This window comes from Lineus longissimus, chromosome 13 (genome assembly GCF_910592395.1).
Source record: "Lineus longissimus chromosome 13, tnLinLong1.2, whole genome shotgun sequence".
Taxonomy (NCBI): Eukaryota; Metazoa; Nemertea; class Pilidiophora; order Heteronemertea; family Lineidae; genus Lineus; species Lineus longissimus.
The window spans coordinates 415,686-435,821 of record NC_088320.1 but is presented as its reverse complement, the minus strand read 5'-3'; the positions used below and the strand labels follow the sequence as shown (position 1 = coordinate 435,821).

Sequence of the window (20,136 nt, the reverse complement as noted above, 5' to 3'; positions counted from 1 at the left end):
TCTCAGCCTCAGCATACTTATGAATAGGTAACCGGCGCACTGGTTCTCGCAAAGGAGGAGAATCCCCAGTATCTATACTATGTCTGACTACATCTGTACGACCCAAGTCCATGTCACCCTTAGAAAACACATGTTCATTCTTCAGCAACAGCTTGTACAAATCAGCGGCCTGTGCCTCATCAAGTTCACCAAGACTCTCTTCATACAACTTCTGCAAAGGTTCTGACAACTTATCTTCAGTTTCACCAACCTTGAGATCAGTCTCCTGCTGCGACTCAAAAGGTTGTAATATAGCAATACACTGACCTTTTTGCAAAATGTATGGTTCCTTGTGAACATTCATCAGTCGTACTGGTACAGCGTTCTTGTCGACGGAGACCACCGACCTGGCCACCAATGGTCTGTTTCCGGACAACGAAAAACCATGATGCACACCTTCCATCATTCCCTCCTGCAACCGCAGCGCGCCCCTTCTTCTAATTCTCCCAGTCAACACAACTTCCGACGATGGTGGTATGGTGGTAGTCTCCCCGACAAAAACCCTGTAACAAGAAAATGCCAAGTCAGGTTGGTTATAATGAATGGGCACACACCCACAAAACAATCGCAACAATCTATGTCCTAAATCCAGGGAAGCTTTCATTGGTGAAAGAAAATCCATCCCCAAGACACACAACCCAGGCACAGCGGCAACTACCACTGGCCCTACAAAAGTATGCTGTCTACCAGGACGAGGACTTGGCAAATCTGGAAACTCCAACCTAGCATTAATTTCTCCTAAGACTGGCAAGGTACCCCCAGATGCATTCAAAATTTCCATATCATATGGCATCAAAGGCGCCCCACCAGACACATTCATTTTCTGATGTAAATCTTCTGAAATAATTGTACAAGTTGAACCTGTATCCAGCAAAGCCATGAACTCTACCCCATGCATCAAAATTCTAACATGTGCAGATTGCCCCCGCACATAATCAAAAGCCTCAGGCTGACCCCTCTCAGGGTTCAGTTCAGAAGAGCCAGCCCCATCTAAAAATGTGGATTTCCCGTACCAGGTCCAGGATTAGGTCCAGGATTAGGACCAGGATGAAAACCAGGGCCCAGAGGCCCCTGAGAAGGTCCTGACTGTGGATTTGTGTTACCTTGGGTGGGCAGTCCCTGCTGTTGCTGAGCTTCAAGTTCTTGGTCACGTCTCCTTTTAAAACAGAAACCCATCTCATGACCATCACGACCACAATACGTACAATGCCGAGCCCTCCTACCAGGGGCTGTACTAATCTGACCGAGAGCAACCAGCGCGTCATTTAGCTTTTTCGAAAGCGCGTCTATCTGCTTCTGCATACCAGGTCCCGACGGTCCGTCTGCGACACCCGGCCTCGTCATGTTCACCTTCTGGGGACCCTTCCTAGCCTCTCCAGGTTTCTCGGCCCTTTGGAAACTTTCCTCAGCCAGCGCCCTAGACAAAGCATCGTCCAAGGTGTCGCAGTCGGCCCGCCTGACCTGGAGCCGAACTTCCCTATCGGTTAGTGCCTGAGTAAAGTAGTCCACCGCCATCTCTTCCCGTATCGCCACTCCTGCCGATGGAAAGGCCTTCAAGACCAGACGACGGATGTCTGCGGCCAATTGGACGTAAGTCTCTGTTTCAAGCTTACGCCGCGCCGCCAGTCTGGCCTTGAATACCTTCACATCAGCAGGGCAACCCCGCAGCCTGAAAGTTTCACAAAAGGTATCGAAATTACATTTCTCAAAATCATGCATGTCTTTGTAAACACGAAAAGCATCGTCCTTAAGTCGCAAGGGCACAAAACTCATTAGCTGCTCCTCTGACCAATGGTTCACCCTCTGCACAATTCGCACTCTTTCCACCCAATCTTCGAAATCTGTCTTACCATCGTTATTATACCAATCCGGTAACACCACCGGTTTCTTATGGAACAGCTCGTCATCGGACTCAGCTGTTGCCCCATAAGGAGTCGAATAACGCATCCGACCAGAAGAACCCGGAGTTGCGGGCGGTGGTGGCCCAACCATCACATTCGTCATCTCCTCCTGCATCCCCTGCAGGGCTGTGCCAATCTGCGACAGGAATTCGTCTACCCGTCCAGATGGGTCCATGTTCAAGCTAACACAAATATCAAAATAAAAATAAAAAATTGGCCACTCACCGAGCTTTCCTGATGATCCACACCTAGCGTGCAATAAACTAAATCTAAACTTCAAATGAATAACATTGTCTCATCCACTCATCTCCACCGCATAGCATGACACACCAGACTGACCAGAAATTCCAAAAAGTTTCCCATGATACATTTAAACCAGCAATATTACCTTGACAAAAAAAAAACACACGTCAGCCAAAAACAGGCTACCTCCCCCCTCCAACAAGTGTCACGACCCAGTGACAACTCACAGGAAGCAGAAAAAGTGAAATATAGATAGCAATTAGTAAGTATTACCGGCCAATGAAAACCACGCGGGTGCCAATTGTAACGACGTCCTTGTCAATGGAATTGTCGTTAATGAGTTCCCGTCAACCCCTGGCAAAATGAATGAACCTTCACCAGCGTTGACGAGAACCAGAGTTTGTGGGGGTGTGCATTGACCGATAAATTATAAGCGCTAGAATATACCCAAAATATGTTTATTATGAACAAACCAGATTCCAGATTTCACTTCACATTCATCCAACCCAATAAACTGCATGGCCAACCAGATATGACCCCAGGTTACCCAAATTCCTTCTCACCACACTTGTTCTACCAACAACCCAGAAGCCTAAATTCCCCTGTCAAAACGACATCTAATTGGAGGAGAAATCACCTATTAATCAAAGTACCAGTCAGATGAACCAAAGCCAATGTAAATCTATACAGGGTGGCCCAAAACAGTTCACCAACCAAGACATGGAACACTCCGAACTAAGATTCCCCAGAACTTGTATCACCTGGAATCACTTTCTGATTATGTAACTCAAAACCTATGCCAAGCAGGGAAGTCAGAACAAGATTAAACACTATCAAAATCCAGTATAAAACAAGTGACATGATCATGACATGTCGGACAGGAATTGTGGGCAACTTTGCCCAGCTTCTTCACACAAAGTTCCAACTCAAACAAACTAAAAGAAACCTCAGGAAAACCCGGTCAGTCTGGCCATAACAGGATATTGACAAACCCAGCCCTAGAGGCACACGAAGGGGGTAAAATTATAGGTCACATGGCAGAAATACGGAACTCGGAATTTGAGGGTTTATACTCACAAGAAAAGCCAAAAGTCAGCAAACGTTCCCATGTACATGACATACATGGTGAAGATTGGGCGTGTCACACCATGCAGCGGTTCAGAGAGATGAGACAAAAATGTAGGCTCTACTCAGCCATAGGAACCAAGCAAAATCACAGAAAGAAAAGGTCTACCCGTCTGGTAGCAAGCGCGCTAGGTATGGACACTGATCAACGCTAGGGCCCAGTTTTATACAGAAAGATTACCTCATCTCAACGAACCAATGCCTGCCGTAACAGCCAGAATTCACCAACCCTATTACAAAGTAAGCCACACAAAAGAAGCTAAAATCATTAGCCCAGAACACAAAGGAGACCAACGATCATCACTTGAAAATACCTCAGGAGATTACCAAATTATAGGCCCAAGCAAACCAGGTCAAAATTATGACATAACCATTAACCATGCAAGGCCCATAACGACTTCCGTTACACGTGTACAATCCGAAGATCGAGCACCGCGGACCTGTACAAAACGCAGACCCATCTACAAAACGAAGATCCCCGAGCTACAAAACGCAGACCCATCTACAAAACGAAGACTCCCCAAGCTACAAAACGCAGACCCATGTACAAAACGAAGATTCCCGAGCTACAAAACGCAGACCAATCTACAAAACGAAGATTCCCGAGCTACAAAACGCAGACCCATGTACAAAACGAAGACTCCCCAAGCTACAAAACGCAGACCCATGTACAAAACGAAGATCCCCGAGCTACAAAACGCAGACCCATGTACAAAACGAAGATCCCCGAGCTACAAAACGCAGACCCATCTACAAAACGAAGACTCCCCAAGCTACAAAACGCAGACCCATCTACAAAACGAAGATCCCCGAGCTACAAAACGCAGACCCATGTACAAAACGAAGATCCCCGAGCTACAAAACGCAGACCCATCTACAAAACGAAGACTCCCCAAGCTACAAAACGCAGACCCATCTACAAAACGAAGACTCCCCAAGCTACAAAACGCAGACCCATGTACAAAACGAATATTCCCGAGCTACAAAACGCAGACCTATCTACAAAACGAAGACTCCCCAAGCTACAAAACGCAGACCCATGTACAAAACGAAGATTCCCGAGCTACAAAACGCAGGTCTGGTGTTCTGATTTCATGCAATTCTAAGTCCAATGCTGGTTTACTCTCAGTTCCTGCATTTACACTTTTCATTTCTGACGCGGCGAAAATACATTCAGCTTCTAATTAAGACTTAAGAAGGAAACAAAAACAAGTACGTGTATGCAGCTCATTCTAGTTTATTAAACAAACTGGTCAACATCTTCGCATATCGATCTTTTAGGGAGATTCTCTCTTATACAGGCTCTCTGATGGAAACACATAGAGACTTATTTCAATATTTTGAATCTTTAGAGTGACTTAGTCACACTTGGTAAAGAAAGGGATCGGTCTACCTTTGCAACACAATATAAACAAGGCACTAAAACAACAAAAATAAAGAAATGCGTGCCTTTCGCACCTCAAAATCAACTAATCTGTTGTCCTTTTCCTTCTGTGTCTTCATTTCTCTTCCAAGTAAGAATTTAAAAAAAAACAAACCTGTACCCGCCGTGTTGATGAAATGATTATACAACAGAGGTAAGTTGCCTTTGCTCCAAAGTTATAAGGTCAAATACACTAACATACCACACTTAACACTAAATTATCATCATCATTTCTTGATAACTATATCAAAACATCACTCACACGCACAGTCCATAAAGATTTAAAACATCAATAACACACTACATGTACTACGGTTAAAAGTCATCACATTTGATTTGGTGGCAATGTGACTTTGATAGGGGCGCGGATCATATCGGAAGGCAATATTCTAAGGTCTATGCACGCGTTTCTGACTGCCTCCTTGTCTCTTGTCGTTACTGCCAATGCCTGTCCTAAGTCATTGATATACTTCTTAGTTAAAGCTCGAACAAGGAGTCTCTTAAAGGTCTTTACACTCCCGGCCCAAAGTAAACTGAAATGAAAAAAATGCATTATAGTGCATCAGTGTAGCGACGAAACTGGCATCATGAACTGACTGAAGTAAAATGTCTACTCGGTTCTCCCGGTGAGTTCAATGAATATGCCAAAACGTTATCATACCTTAACTCTGCACTGGAGGAAGCGGCTTATTTTGCATGGTTCGTTGCCTGGCCTTGCTCGTCCCCGGTGTCATTGGAGGCACATAGGGTGGCGGAGGGTCGTCCTCATCCACTGAGAGAGATGTCACAGTGGTAAGGCTAGAGCCTTCACGCTTCCCAAGGAGGCTACTGGCGTTCGATGTCTCTTCAGTCCCGCTGAAGACCGAGCCACCTTTATCTGTCCCAGCGTCCTTCTTGTACACATCGCTGCATTTCCACTTTGATTTCCCTGCTGCCTTTGGTGGTTCTGGTTCTGGTTCTGGTTCTAGTTCAGGTTCAGGTGGCGTCTCACGCCCACCTGTCCAAGCGTCAGCTTGGTGCCGGTACACATCCGCTGGCTTCCACTTTGTCGTCTTCGGCATGGCTGGTTTTGGGTGGATGGAGATCCTCCGGACTGCTTCAGTCATAATCTCTGCTACTGGATCCTTCTTCTTTCTCCGGCAAAGTATGGCCCCGACGATAGCCCAGAGCGGGAGAAGTGCTGCAGCGGCGGTCGCAGCCACCATTGCCCATGGCGGGATCTCATTCTTTGGACAATCGCAGTAACAACAAACTGAAACGTATAGCAAGATCGCCATTCATAATTTGCATGATTGGAGTCAATCGCTTGAGACCATTCTTTAAGAATAGGAGAAGAACCCCATGTCCTAGATTAAACAAGCAACCGACAGAGCAACAACTCCAGTCGCTCCTTGATTTCTACCGTAACGAATTAGTTTCATGAGATCCTAACCAAGGTCTCGTCACTACGAGCACTCCGGAAACCATATTGATGGAACTTCTATCAAGTCGACTGATTCATAAGCGCTCAAGAGTCAAAATAGCGATTCATTGTGCATTTTACATACTATTTGGTTTGGACTTTGATGATATTGTCGTTGTTGGAGCTGCAGTTGTGGTCGTCGTTGATGTTGTTGTTGTTGTTGTTGTTGTGGTCGGTTTGGCTGAAATCACAGAGACGGCTATTTTACTCCAGGATCAAGGAGATAAACGATATTGGGAGTTTCCAAATTTAAAGAACAGCTATATTCAGCAAAGGCGAAGTCATGATATTCCACAACAATTTTTAAACCATTCTCGTTAATCTAGAATTTAAACAACTATCTTTCAGTTCGTGTTTTACAGTTAAGTTTCAGGTGCTCCCCAAAAAACAACGACAGTCACATCAATTGCAATCTTGACAACCCCTGTGCTGGATATCGTGCAATGATATTGTTTAAGCATAATGACTTACATAACAGGTGAAGCATGTTTAGCAACAAAGCAGATAGATTCAGGCCAAAGCGCAAAGCGGTAATGATTTCGCGTGAAGTATGTTAAAGCACCCGCTACGATCTTTGCGGTTATCCCTTGCGCTCGCGTTATACAATTGAACGGTTTTGCGGTAACAAAATCAACTCGACACAACTTGTTTTTGTCACAATTATAACATAAGCTGGCTTTCGCGCGTTCAATGTAACCAAGTTGGAGTTGCTCTGCGAATTTCGTATGCGGCTAGTGTTGAGGCTTTGGCGGCCGATTGTTGTTATCGAACGTCATCAAGCCTCATCGAGCTTCTTCTCGTGGTCTTCTCTTTTACTTGGCTGGTATATCTTGGTTAAAATCTGAAAGTAACAAGATAAGCCTTTCAGTTGCCTGAATGAAAAGCTAGTAGACACCAGACATATCATTACGACTTCAAACACGAGCAAGGAAAAAGAAATGAGGCCAAACACCTGTCTTAATCTCAGAATAGGCAAATGGTGATCATAAAGCCCACGAAAATAACCAAACTAGATCTCGAACCACGATTTGATAAGACATCCAATAGTCACAAGAAGTCCTTCCAACAAGTTAATTTGCGCGATATATCTGGGTCACACAGAATGAAGGGACCAACGTTCATCCTGATGAAGGTCGTAACACACGGCGATCACGTATGAAAAAGATTGACTGGAATTCGTCACAATCCAAAGTCGATGACCATAGATGACCCTCAAAAAATGTAAACGATGATCATTCTGCTCTATATCCTGATATCGTATCACATAATGAAATGGGCAGTCCTCCGGTCAACAGTCTTATTTATCATGTTGCCACTACAACAGCGAAAACAAAATACAAGAAGCGTCTATCGAGATCCGCTTAAGTGTCTTTGTGTATTTGTAATGAGTCAAATATTGGCTTGTTTCTTGCTAACACTGCTTAGGCCTTGGCTGGTGCATACATTGATACCAGTTTCAGCCTGAAGCACTGGTTAAACCAATGATAATAAAGATGAAATACTTACCCTGGTTTTTTCTTGGAGTGAGTGCCTGTGGGGGAGTATACAGGTCGCACACGTCGTTTCGAATCTGCTGCTGGACATGCAGAAAATACAAAAATACATCTGATTTGTTTATACGTCGACTGTCATATCTGATTAATGTGTATCCCCATAATTATGTATACAAAGGTACTTTGCTGTTTTCAAAATGCCGTAGCCGCCAGAAGCAAAATCTTTCAGCAGAACGTGAAGATGAGTTACCGATCGCCTCACTAGGGTACCATTCCGAAAAGCCTCTAGTGGGGAATCCTGAACGAGTCAGTAGGGGTTTATAAGGGCCAAAACATCGAGCTGGTCGAGCAAATTAATAACCCGAGCAGCTGCTTAATTCGGTTGTGATGGTCCTCAAGATCCGACTTAACCTGCACGACGTTACCAAAATAAACCTTGACTGGACGCCAAGTTATGAATAATACTTCCGTTAAATAACCTTTCGATTGACTAATGGTAATAAACAACAGGTAGAGTCCTGTCATAACCACCGTAACGTAGACACTTTAAAAAGGATTCGATAGCTTTAAGCAAGATATCACACATGGTCTCACATTTTCACATTCGCTACTGTGCTATTCCCTTTGAATCTGCTCAACATTCTGAGACGGTGAGTCTATCTATTCTAATCGCATGAATGCTGGCGTCGAACGAATAGTTGACTACAATCGTTGGTATTATGGTAATCCTTCGCTGTAGCTTAACCTAGAATACAGGTTCTTCTTCCGAATGATCATAAAACTTTATATGATTCCAAGGTTTGTTGGCTTGTATTCAGGAATCACCTCACCGCGGGCAAGACGATGCATCATAGTTAATTTAGAAGTCATTATGGAAAGTGAGGCATCATTAACAAGTCACTGTGAGAATCACTTCAGTAAAAAATAAAGCCAATGGACACTTTTCGTCATGGTCATGGAAAGAATGCTTCGAGGACACATATTGGCGATTACTTTGTTTGTTCTTTACTATTTGGTCAGAAATGTGGAATCGGGTAGGTAAAATGGAAACGATCTGACATAAATCACATTAACTTGTCTTTGCACTATCTCTGTTTTGCCATCACGAAGATGATATTTCATTTTTGTGACTTATCGAATAGGGCGATTGGCTACTCCGATAGAGAAGTAACAGGCAAAGAAAGGTAGCATCCATAACAAGCGGGTAAGGTAGTGACCATGAGCGCAAAACTTGCATTGTGCATTTCATCATCTATCATGTTTATTTCCCTTAATAATTCTTCCACTCTTGCACCTTCAGTGAACCTTGCCCTTCGCCGCCCAGCGTTGCAGTTCGACACGAAAAATGGCATGGGTGCATCAAAAGCAGTTGACGGTAAGCAGAATTCATGCACTCACACTAAAACTGATGGATGGATTAGAAGGAAGGCGTATCCTAACCGGCGGAACTGGTGGGCCGTCCAACTGAATCATATTCATGCGATTCGACAGGTGAAAATCACAAACAGTAAGTAAAATCATTAAAACCATCACGCATGACTCGCAGTTGGTTTTTTTTAATGGAATTGATAGCGAACCAGAGGTATTGAAACACTACGTTCGCTGCATTTGACGCATTATGGAGCGGATGCAACCGATGGTCGAGGCAGAACTACACTATCGTTTCGCCGCACGGTTTGGTAGCTTGCATCCTGGCTGCTTTAAATACTATTACAACAGAAAATGGTCTGGCTTTTTCGTGAATTGAGCACTTTATACCGGCCATTGACTATCGGTCAATGGACATTTTAAAATGTCTGCACATTTAATTTTATTCTGCATGTTTAAGGAAAACGCCTGGCAAACTTCCTCATCGCAGTATCGAACTATCCCCCACCACGAAATAAAAGTCCCCTTCCGCTCAAGAGAAGGGGCTTGTTTAAGGTGTGCCACTTCCAGAAGGGTAGTGCTCCTCGAGGGACAACTACCTACAGGTAAAGTTTTATTACAATAGGATACATGAATGTTACATTTTCTTCAGGCTGTATGTTTTACACTAAATAGTGTTTGACCAAGTTTCTTTGAAGAACGACTCAAAGTCTTCAGGATTATAGTGTCATGACTTGAAAAAATTTATGAGTCCAAATATTTTTTTCACACGTTTTTTTCTGCTCAAAATGAAGAAACATCATCAGCCCAAATAAATTTTGGCTTTGAAAATTTTTCAGAATTTTGAACTTATGAATAAGTTCAACAATTTTGGCGAGAAAACCTAATTATGCATTTTGTCACCGGATTTTCAACTTCACTTACGCGACCACCCGGGTAACGCGACCATTCAACCTCGGTCCCATGAGTGGTCGTGTTACCGGAGTTCCACTGTATATTATAATAAAATGCTTTCAGAGAAAATGTCATCCCCAGATAGTTATGAAGTTATACTAAAAACTACTGCGCTTGTCATTGTTTTCTATTCCAGTTGTCTCGCAGGCGCAGTTGGGCGATACCTCTATATCATCAAGGGGAGAAAAGATGCCCTTACATTGTGTGAAGTCGAAGTAAACGGAAAAAGATGGAGTAAGCAAATCTCGAGGGTTGAGGTTGATTTTTCCTCAAATGTCAACCCTTTGAGTTTAAGAAGCCACTTCATCAATGGTCAAAATATCTAATTTCTGCATTTTTTTTTTTTTATATCAACGACAGACTAAACCATACCGGGACTTGAAAATGTGTTCTAATATTTACCATTGACTCACAAAACTTTGCAAAATGGACTATTTCGAACTTGTCCAAGGAATCTCTAAAAGCAAACCTTCAAATAACTAATGCTTCACAGAAACGAGACTGATGTTGGTATTTCTTATGAAGAAAATGCATTAAGATTTTATCATATCCTTTCAAAAGCTACAACAACTACGACTACGACTACGACTACGACGACAAACAAAGCACCGCCAAGACCGAGAACAACAGGAAGAAAAACAACAACAACAATGGCGGCGGCGCCAGCTGTAAGAACTACCGCTGTAACAAGAACAACCATGATCTCAACGATGAAAAAAATGACAAGTAAGAAATGTCCTTATGGTAGACGTTTTAGCCCTTGATCCGATTTCGATCGACTGCTCACATGTAGGGACAACCGCAGCAAACCGTTGTCCTGTTTCGACAATGCCAAAGCATTAAGCAAGTTTGAGTTATTATTTAATCATAAATTTAGGTCTAGGTGGCAGAACCAGTTTAAAAGTAAAGGAAGAACAGCGGTATATTTATGGTGAGACCTAGTTCATCGGAACAGCCGACCTGCTTTAAGATAATAACACTTTTTCGTTATATATATATATCGTGTTTTTCTTTCTAATGATGGCCCCACCAATTTTCTACTGCAGTGTGTTGCAATTGCGAGTGTCCAGAGAACCCTATCCCGCCTTGGCTGGTCGTCTCAGGGATTGCTGCCGCATCTCTCATCCCGTTATTCTCCATCGTCAGCGCCATACTCTGTGGCTCTCGAAAAGGTATAACCAAAAACGCTTTGGAAAGTAGAGTAATGGCACGAGCAACCACGAAATCAAACGTCGTCACCCCGAAATGGAAACCAGCAGACGTCTATAGACATCAGGATGATGCGTGGATGGGAACAAGGGAACGGATAATTAGTCCCGCAGTTGATAAACTGACTATATTTCAATAGAAGACAGCAGTCCCTCTGCAGGTCACAACCAAGAGGTTCTCCCTCTTTTGAAATCTTCAATCTTTGAACTATTCTGTGGGTTTCAGAGGTAGACAGTTAGTAGAACTACTTAACGGTAATGTAGGCGGTACAATGCAGATCTAATCTGAGTGGGTTATTCAAAGGGTCTCAAAATTTAAAAATTGTTTGAATACACCGCGATAAGTGCAAGCAGATCAAAGTTCCTAATTCATGAACGGGCCATTTGAGACAGACTTACGGAATTATGTTAAACATGATAAATATTGTTTTGTTGTTATCGAAATTTGTACGATTAACTGAAGACATCATGAATAACATCTGAAAAAGTGACAAATGTATTCAAATGTTGTCACTGGCGTATATATAATGGTAAGCGTCCAAACTGGTATTGACTCAACGCCTTTCATTTGGGTTTATATTCCAATTTTGCATCATTACAAAGGGATACGGGCCGTATGTTTCATTGATCGCAGTATTGAAGGTGACATTGGAATGGCATTTTATAAGCATATTATGAAAAAAACACGCCAACTAGGACCTCTCATATTGCTCTAACAATGTTTTGCAGATTTTTCCCCGGTTTTTAGAGTATCCTTGAAAGAATATGATCTCCAGTCGTGCCAAACTTTTGTCGCTTGTTGTTCTTATTCTGTGCCTGATCAATTGGACGAGTGGCCAGGGAGGTAAGTGACAGAAAAGATAGAGTAGAGAACGCCGTATAAGAGCAGCATCTGGTCAACTTTCCACATTTCCATATAGATCTTTGAACCCGTTGTCGTTCAATGTTTTTCATTTCAGCAAACATAGCCCGGGGAAGACCAACCTACCAGTACGACACAACCAATGGTGGACTATCATCAAGGGCTGTGGACGGGAACAGGAACGCCCACTGGCCTGGAAACTCGTGCACGCATACAAGTGCCGACGCTTCCTTCTTCAGTGCAAGGCTGTACCCGAATAGAAGAAACTGGTGGGCTGTACGATTGAGTCATGTGCATTCCATACACCAAGTGAAGATCACCAATCGTGCTGATTGCTGTGGTAGGCGTGCCCCTGCAATTTTACTCACAGTTTGTTGGTCCTCGACTTTGAGAACTAATAATCAAAGAAGACCACCAGTGAAGTTAAAGCACTCTGACCACACAGCCATCATGGCTAATGATGCTCATGCATCCTGCGATTACTAGATATGCTAGAGTTATTCAGGATTTCAAATTTGGTTATAGACATTTTACGGACTCATAATGTTTGCAGCCAGTGATCGCGTAATACAGTCAGCACACATTCTGGCAAGCCATGAACATGGATACAGACAAACCAAAACGTAACTGAGTAATGATGTCTTAATTTGCACTTGATCCACCAGTTTTCTTTTGCACAGGATTCCGACTGAGCAATTTCAAGATCTATGTGTCGAATCACCCACCACCAACAAATAGAAGACCCCTTCCATTGCGAACGAGAGGCGTGTTTAAGTTGTGCTATCACATGAGGGGTGCGGCACCTACTGGTAGGACCATGACGTACAGGTGAAGTTTAAACAGTACTAGTACACAAAAAAAAGCAAATATCTTATTGTTAAATACGTTTCCATCAGAATACTCATTGGCCTAAAGGCGATACTGACCATTGGATTCGGGCGGTATTCTTATCAACATGATCAAGATAAAACTTTAGCCCGTAAATCGAGGGGTTTGCCAGGCCAAGGAGCATCATAAAAACTCCATCGATATTCTAGTTCCAATCTCGCTCTAGGTGTGCCCCTGGTGCCGTAGGACGATACGTGTACATTGTACAGGGCAGAAAATATGATTTGACATTGTGCGAAGTTGAGGTATACGGAACTGGACGACCGAGTAAGTATCCTTGTTCCTTTTCATTTTGATCTATTGCGACAAAGGTTTCCGAAACTTCAGTAATGTTATAATACATCTAAACAAATTTGGCTTTTAATTTGCAGCTCATCGTGAACAAAACGCCACGTTTTAGGTCGACACATTCGCTACGATTCTTTAGTATAGACCGCGTATACATTTCCAAAAGAAATATCACCTTATCACCGATTATACCGACCAAACTGCAGCAGCCTTTCCAAAGAAATACACCAAACTTTTTTGTCTTCTTCTTATTATAAAAACACAGCCACCACGACATCAACAACAACGACCACGACTACGACAACCACGACTACAACTACGACGACAACAACAAGTAAGTGCATCAACTCTGACTTGTTGACAGTGCGGGACTTGTCACTTTCCTTGGCCATGGGTTATAGGTATCGAGTACAGGCATAGATAAAGGCTTTAGGGTTGATGAGTTCGTACTACCGTCGCATTCCGTCGTAGAGCATTCAGACCTGGTGTTATATCATCAAGTGAGTGGTCCGAGTTGAATCTTTACCATCGTACTGATTACTGTGTTTCACACCAAGAGTTCCTTTACACGCACATGCTCCGTTTCAGCTGTTTTATTTTCTTCTGCCTTCAACTTTCAACGCTCCAGCATGCATTCCGCTCTATCAATTTCTTCAAAATAATTGAATATTTTCGCGTTTATTCTCTTCAGCGACTGTGAAGCCAACGTCTCCGCCACCACGTAAGTCTCATCTGATGCAACTTTATTCGTGACAGCAATTGCTAACTTATTTCAGTCCCACACCAATTCCATGTAGTATATGCTAGTTATAAACAAGATTGATAGATTAAAGATTTGTATAAAGAGCCAGAGGTTCTTGTTAAACTTTGATATTGAACTTGATATCATTGCAGCCTGCTGTTATTGTACTTGTCCAGAAGAGCCTATCCCTCACTGGCTCGTCATCGCGGGGATTGCCGCAGCGTCACTCATTCCGTTGTCGACTTTAGCCAGCCTCTTCGGAAAAAACAAGCCAGCCTCGCCAGTAGTGAGAATGGCTAAGGCGGTTTCAGAAGCAAAACTCAACACAGTCGCCCCGAAATGGAAGCCGGCGGACGTCTACAGACACCACGAAGACGCATGGATGGGAGCCCGGGAGCAAATGAATAGTCTCATGGAGAAGAAGCAGACACCTAACAGATCTAAATGGACTTGTAGCGATGTGTACAGGGAAGGGACAGTGGGGGAGAAACTGTTCAGTGGAGTCGAACATGATGTGGTTGCTCTACGCGCCAACCACATGTAAACATCATCGAGCAAAGAGCATCATGGTAACGTCACTAGATGCCAGCAATGTCAGAAAAGTAAAGGCTATTATTCACTTTGGAAATTCTGGATGACTAAAGCCCAATTTGCAAGTTGTAGTTTATAGCACGATGTAAGTTCGATTTAGATGCGATATGTATCTCTTTGCCTGAATAACCGACTCCTCCTAGATGAAGTGTAGATGTCGATTACGAAACCCTGCATACAAAACCAAAGCGACAAATAAATTGCTTCTGATTGAGTCATTTTATTGTTTAATTCTGGTATTCAGATAGCTACAGATATGATTATGGAAATATCTGAAGTCTTCTACGACTTCTGGTGTCGGTCGATACATCTCGTCTGTGATGCAAAGTCTCCCAACAAATCACTTCGGAATCAAACCGATCTTTGCAGAGACAACCCAGTCCATGTGTGCTGGAGTTGTAATTTGAATCAATCGTTGACTTCAATGTATTTGGCATCCGCTTGTGTTTCATGCCATCTTGGTACAAAATTAGAACTGAGTCAAATCAAACCCGACACGCCCAGGTTCAATGCGCTTCCGTCAAAACGTATTAAAGTCACTGATATGCTTCCTGTTTTTCATGAATAGACAAGCGGCCGTTGTCTTATAATAAAGGCATGCATCTTCTCGATTTCTGCTTATTATCTGCGAACAAACTGTTTGAACAGATCTCTATAACAATATATATTCAATGTTATATTTACAAATAACTTAAAATCTGATGAAATATTGAGATAGCAAGCACACAATGCCCACGAAAACATTGTCATAGAGATAATCAAGCTTATCAATGATAAGGCATTCACCAAGACTGTTGAATGGTGCATGTGCATGCAACAATAAGGAAGAAACGACATGTGTGAACCGATCCTATGACCTGCGACCTGGAAAATAATCGTTATGACAATCATTGTCTAATAATAAACCAGCGGTATTTTTTCAAGGAAGGCATACTTGAAATGACGATCTGTGTTGAAATATTTCATTTCATCATTTATCAGAACTTGAGTAGGCACTCTTTACTGCACGATCAGAAGAAGTTGACTAACCCACATATCCTCAAGTTGCGTCCTGACGAGTCATTCGAATTGACCTTTTGAATTCATTGAAATTTCAGAAAGGAATATTAGTACTTCGACTTGAAGCGTGTTTTGACGAACATCTGTTCGAGAGTCGTCACTTATTGCATTTAACAAGCTAGCTGCCAAAGGGAATATGCATTTGTGGATACCAGTTTGGGCGTGTGTCGTTGTCCTTAGTTCGGCAGCACCTGGTTAGTATACTCTATTCTGTATTAATTGGTAATTGGTTATCCAACATATCATCATCCGTGACACATCATGGGTTGATAAAGCAATATCGAAGGAAATGTACCGATTCGCAATTACGTATACGCCGGGGTCACCCCCCCCCCCCCCTGTTCTGTGTGTCCTATGTCCCTCGGGTTCTGTGAAGCAGAAGCCTCGCGGAGGGAAAGGTTGGCCTCAGATCCCCCCCTTACAATCTAGAGAAATCATCAGCATATACCAATATAAGAGATGAATACCTTGATCCTACTTTATTGGTAAATCGAACTTTTAAATTGATAACAAAGTACAAGTAGTTGGAAAGCGTATGTGTCAGAAATTATACAGAACCATATTCGTGCCAAGTATAACCCTATCTACTGCTGTCCTCGGCAGGACATTCACATGACTATTACTTCTAGTGTATGCTTCCTCCTTATAAAGAGGCGGAGGATGTCAGAATTGGTCCATCCACTTGGTCTCATAGTATTTCTGTGTTTTGTGAAAAAACACTGATTCAGTTCGCTTTTGAATGGCCATCATATTCTATTATAACCACCACGAAATAGTAAATGATTGTTTATTCAACAAAAACAAGTCTCTATTTACCGAGCCAGGTTACACGATAGGATGCGTCTCTTGCATATGTCTCAGGCCAAGCTAAGGCAATACATCCGTGAGACTCAATGTAAGAACTATTTGAATATATCCATGACTTTTTTCATTTATTGTTATTCAGCAAAACTAGACGCGGACGTCTTGGCCGACCTAAAGGAAATAGTAAGTGAACCGAACAACTCCTAACTCTCAAAAACAAACTGATCACCATGATCACTGCAATATCAGTGGAAACAACACGCGTGGAGTTTTGATATAACGTCGATGCCATATAGTTTGGGATAATAATGATTAAAAAAAGACGGTGACTCGCTGTCCATAAACGTTGCCCGGCCACGAAGGCAGTACTTACATATTGTGTTAAGATGTCATCGCTCAAGTATGTTGAAGCTGGAGACAGGTCAAATATGTTTGCACAAATTTATGTAAACACATGCCAAAGTTACCGGCGTCAGAAGGCGTTTGGGCTTGTCCGTGTTCGAATTTGATAAGGCAGTCAGATAGTGCAACCCGACAGGAGTCATCAATGTCTTAAATTGATGTCGTAGATTGAATTGTACTGCCACAGTACTGGTACTTCCAAATCCAATGAGGCTATTTCCTTGGAGGCCTTGCATCTTATGATATGATGCTGTAGTTTTTTGACCTAATGGCAGAAGCAAACCTTACATATTGGTACTGCAAAGACCAGGCATCATAGAATGGGCATCGTGTAATAGTCGAGAGAATGGTCAGCCAGAAGTTTTCTAAAGCAAAATATTAATGAAGAGGGGCATTTTCATAGACCCGGCAAATATGCCATTCTTATCTACTACAACTGGTACATGTAGTATCGATTAAAAATATTATTGAGGTCAACACTCTATAACTCTGCGCTCTTCTTCAGCTTGACGAAAAGCTCAACCAGCGCGAAGCTCGCCAACAGGACGAAATAATATCTGATCTCAATATCCGGCGCCAAGATCGGAGAACAGGGAGCACCGCACCCAAGAAAGATGTGAAGGCAGGCGAAGCTGACGACATCCTCACCGATCATGGCTGGACACAAGAGGAGGTCGAGACAATTCTTGAGAGGCTGCCAGAAAATGATGTCAGGATTGTAAAGGAGTTTGCCAAGTTCGCTGCTCGTCTGAACACTGCTCGAAGACTAGGTAAGAAAGTGCTCTTCACACCCATCACCAACAATGGCTTAAAGGTGTCTTTTGATGTCCCATACATCGTAACCACTGATTCTGCCGTCAAAGTAATGATAGCAAAATACATGAGCTATATCAAGAGATCTCCAAAGCTTTGTTTTTGGTCTGTTTCTTTCGACCATGACTCCTCGTAGTCAGTCGGCAACACTACGGTATGTCGACTGCAGTTCAAAGTCGAGATGCTCCACCTGCCACAGAGTATCTACCTAGTTTAAGACGGCTGGTATACCACAGTGTCACACCCAGAAGCGTTAACCTTTGTGAGTGGTCCTGTATTGACAAATGACTATATTCTATCATTTCAGTGTTGGAGTTGAACCAACTGCAAGCAAAGCCGAAGAGAACACAAGATCACCAAATCAGTGGCTTTGGTAAGCATAACTTTTTCGAGAGATGGATCGCGGGGAGATTACCCGATTGAGGAACTTTACGATCCATTGCTAGTAGGATGTTGACCATGTGGAGACATGGAATTTAAAAACACGGTTATCAAGCCAATGTTTCTTTTTCATTTCAGACCCTAAGCATGTCGGCACACGAGAACAGGATATGAAGGCAGACGACAAATTGGCGCCGAAACAGAAGCCATCAAAAGATAGCGATTCACTAGGTACGGATGTGGTCGAAACAGATGACGATGCTGGCCAGTGGTTGAACCATCCGTTTTCAAAGGATCAAATAGACAGAGGTGAATGATGACTCCGTGCTGCATTCAATTCAATAGTAAATGCATTGGAGTAGAAGCGCATGATAGCCGAAATATTACACACTCTGAAGGATGAAAAAATGTTAAGTCCAAAAAGTAGCCTTGCATCGTGGCCTCTGCTTCTAATGTCGTAAATACTTGACCTCGTGTCTTTGTTACAGCACTTAGTTTGCTTAAGGCGAGAAACAACCAACGAAAACGACAGGATGCGGCATCCGCGGTATCGGAGCCAGCCAGAAGGGAAGAGCCCAAGAAGGGGGAGAAGCCATCAGGTAATAATGCTATTCATCCATTCTCAAATGTTCAAATGATTTGAGATGATAGTTGTACAGGTTGTATAAATCAATCAGAAGTTATAAAATCCGCTTTGCAAGCGTAGTGGTTACAGAAAAGTAAAAAGTCTAATAAAATACATTTCACCGCTGCGGATCTGAAAATACCTGACCGGACTGAACCACGAGCAGTCCTCATGAAGTTCCGTTGTTACAGTAAATTCTATACTCTCACAGGGAAAACCGTGTAAAACCTTGTATCACCTGATGGTTTAAGCTCGGCTGGTGTAACATAGGATTCCTGAAAATGTCCACGTTCATGACTCAAGAAACCAATGGTGTAGATCTTACAAAATGTGCTAGTATTTTGCCTCCTTGAACCATTTCCGTGGGATATTATATGATTATGCGATCACATCGGTCCTACAGAAAAATAAAAACTACTGCAAAACTATTTACAGCAAAAGAGATGGAAAATGCAGTGTTGACAGCTTTACTAGAGATGAGAGAAAAGATGTCAGACAAGTCACAATAAACTATATGGAGTGATGGAGACAACCAAGAGATATACCAAAAAGGGAGCCAAAGACCAAGTGAGGATTAAACTGTTACTGTTTTGCGGATCGAGCATTGGAAGAGGCTATACTGAGAGCCATGACCGCCATTGTGATGAAGGACAAGGCAGCAACCATTAAGCAGCATTGAGGAAAGTTAGAGGTGAAACTGTAACAATGTGAGACAATGAAGGGGACTTGGGAATGCTAGAGCAAGAAGGGGACATGTGCATTTTTGTGAAAATTGAGTTAGCAGCATATTTGACAACCAAGGTATGGTTGCCTTCCTTAGGTCCGGGTGTTTCCTTGCTTATCTCTGGATATGAAAAACACTTGACCAATTTCTTGCCCTCGCATCTCCAACGGTGAATGTGCTCTAACACTACCGAAGACACATGATACTCATCACAATCAACTCAACTTGTCCTGATGTAATGACTTCCCACGGTAAACGTTAGCAACGATATACAGGCCTATATATTGATAAGAGATTTATAAGAGAATGCCTTTTCAAATGAAACACTTTCATTCTAGACTTAAAAGTTTATACATGTAATAAGAGAGACAATAAATTCTATAATAAAACACTTTCTTATGGCTTGGATTTCCACCACTGCGAATTCAGCATCACAGATCATATTTGTGTCCGTACACTGTTCGACAAATTCACAAGTCTTTGAGTGGATATAACCGTCCACACAAATATGCGGTTTATCCAACCTCCCTGGATACCATTTGAAGAAACGTTACCACAAGGAACTAGGTCAAATGTGAATATTTCTGGAACCATCCCAACATTAGCTCATATAACCTGTGAAAAAGGCCAATATTGTGTTTTATGAGACCCTATTAGTTGTTCTATGACTTGCTAGATTTTCCCGCCGGACAAAGCTAAGTCAATCTCCATATGACGGAACACAATATTGACATTAGGCAC

At 42.6% G+C, this 20,136-nt stretch overlaps 3 protein-coding genes across 5 annotated transcripts; 2 read left to right on the top strand and 1 right to left on the bottom strand.

Annotated features, from left to right (window-relative positions):
* Positions 1-4,525: 4,525 nt before the first annotated feature.
* LOC135498416 (uncharacterized) lies at positions 4,526-7,444 on the bottom strand. 2 transcript variants are annotated; one of them, XM_064788670.1, is made up of 4 exons: positions 7,216-7,444; positions 6,279-7,034; positions 5,393-5,983; positions 4,526-5,264 (listed from the first exon to the last, which is right to left on the bottom strand). In XM_064788670.1, exon 3 carries the CDS (start codon positions 5,934-5,936, stop codon positions 5,394-5,396), a length of 543 nt encoding a protein of 180 aa, XP_064644740.1. In that variant the 5' UTR covers positions 5,937-5,983; positions 6,279-7,034; positions 7,216-7,444; the 3' UTR covers positions 4,526-5,264; position 5,393. The 2 variants fall into 2 exon arrangements, with proteins under 2 accessions (XP_064644740.1, XP_064644739.1); XM_064788669.1 differs by having other exon boundaries at positions 6,279-7,444.
* Positions 7,445-8,589: 1,145 nt separating this feature from the next.
* Positions 8,590-14,742, top strand: LOC135498048 (uncharacterized). Its single transcript, XM_064788197.1, has 12 exons — positions 8,590-8,720; positions 8,987-9,193; positions 9,515-9,659; positions 10,145-10,242; positions 10,570-10,734; positions 11,055-12,060; positions 12,176-12,418; positions 12,759-12,906; positions 13,133-13,233; positions 13,520-13,588; positions 13,946-13,975; positions 14,149-14,742. The coding sequence occupies exons 6-12, from the start codon at positions 11,982-11,984 to the stop codon at positions 14,538-14,540; spliced, it is 1,062 nt and encodes a 353-aa protein (XP_064644267.1). The 5' UTR covers positions 8,590-8,720; positions 8,987-9,193; positions 9,515-9,659; positions 10,145-10,242; positions 10,570-10,734; positions 11,055-11,981; the 3' UTR covers positions 14,541-14,742.
* Positions 14,743-15,470: 728 nt separating this feature from the next.
* Positions 15,471-19,778, top strand: LOC135497904 (uncharacterized). 2 transcript variants are annotated; one of them, XM_064787897.1, is made up of 7 exons: positions 15,471-15,840; positions 16,593-16,633; positions 17,358-17,622; positions 17,973-18,038; positions 18,185-18,277; positions 18,535-18,645; positions 19,107-19,778. In XM_064787897.1, exons 1-7 carry the CDS (start codon positions 15,783-15,785, stop codon positions 19,178-19,180), a joined length of 708 nt encoding a protein of 235 aa, XP_064643967.1. In that variant the 5' UTR covers positions 15,471-15,782; the 3' UTR covers positions 19,181-19,778. The 2 variants fall into 2 exon arrangements, with proteins under 2 accessions (XP_064643967.1, XP_064643966.1); XM_064787896.1 differs by having other exon boundaries at positions 15,473-15,840; positions 18,185-18,355.
* The last annotated feature ends 358 nt before the right edge of the window (positions 19,779-20,136 follow it).

Bases quoted from the DNA above. Each gene is read 5' to 3' on its own strand.
- LOC135497904 (XM_064787896.1), top strand. From the start codon at position 15,783: ATGCATTTGTGGATACCAGTTTGGGCGTGTGTCGTTGTCCTTAGTTCG. The intron at 15,841-16,592 runs GTTAGTATACTC...ATTGTTATTCAG, and splicing joins CCTTAGTTCGGCAGCACCTG to CAAAACTAGACGCGGACGTC. The intron at 18,356-18,534 runs GTGAATGATGAC...TCTTTGTTACAG, and splicing joins AAAGGATCAAATAGACAGAG to CACTTAGTTTGCTTAAGGCG.
- LOC135498048 (XM_064788197.1), top strand. From the start codon at position 11,982: ATGATCTCCAGTCGTGCCAAACTTTTGTCGCTTGTTGTTCTTATTCTG. The intron at 12,907-13,132 runs GTGAAGTTTAAA...ATCTCGCTCTAG, and splicing joins GGTAGGACCATGACGTACAG to GTGTGCCCCTGGTGCCGTAG. The intron at 13,234-13,519 runs GTAAGTATCCTT...ATAAAAACACAG, and splicing joins ATACGGAACTGGACGACCGA to CCACCACGACATCAACAACA.
- LOC135498416 (XM_064788669.1), bottom strand. From the start codon at position 5,936: ATGGTGGCTGCGACCGCCGCTGCAGCACTTCTCCCGCTCTGGGCTATC.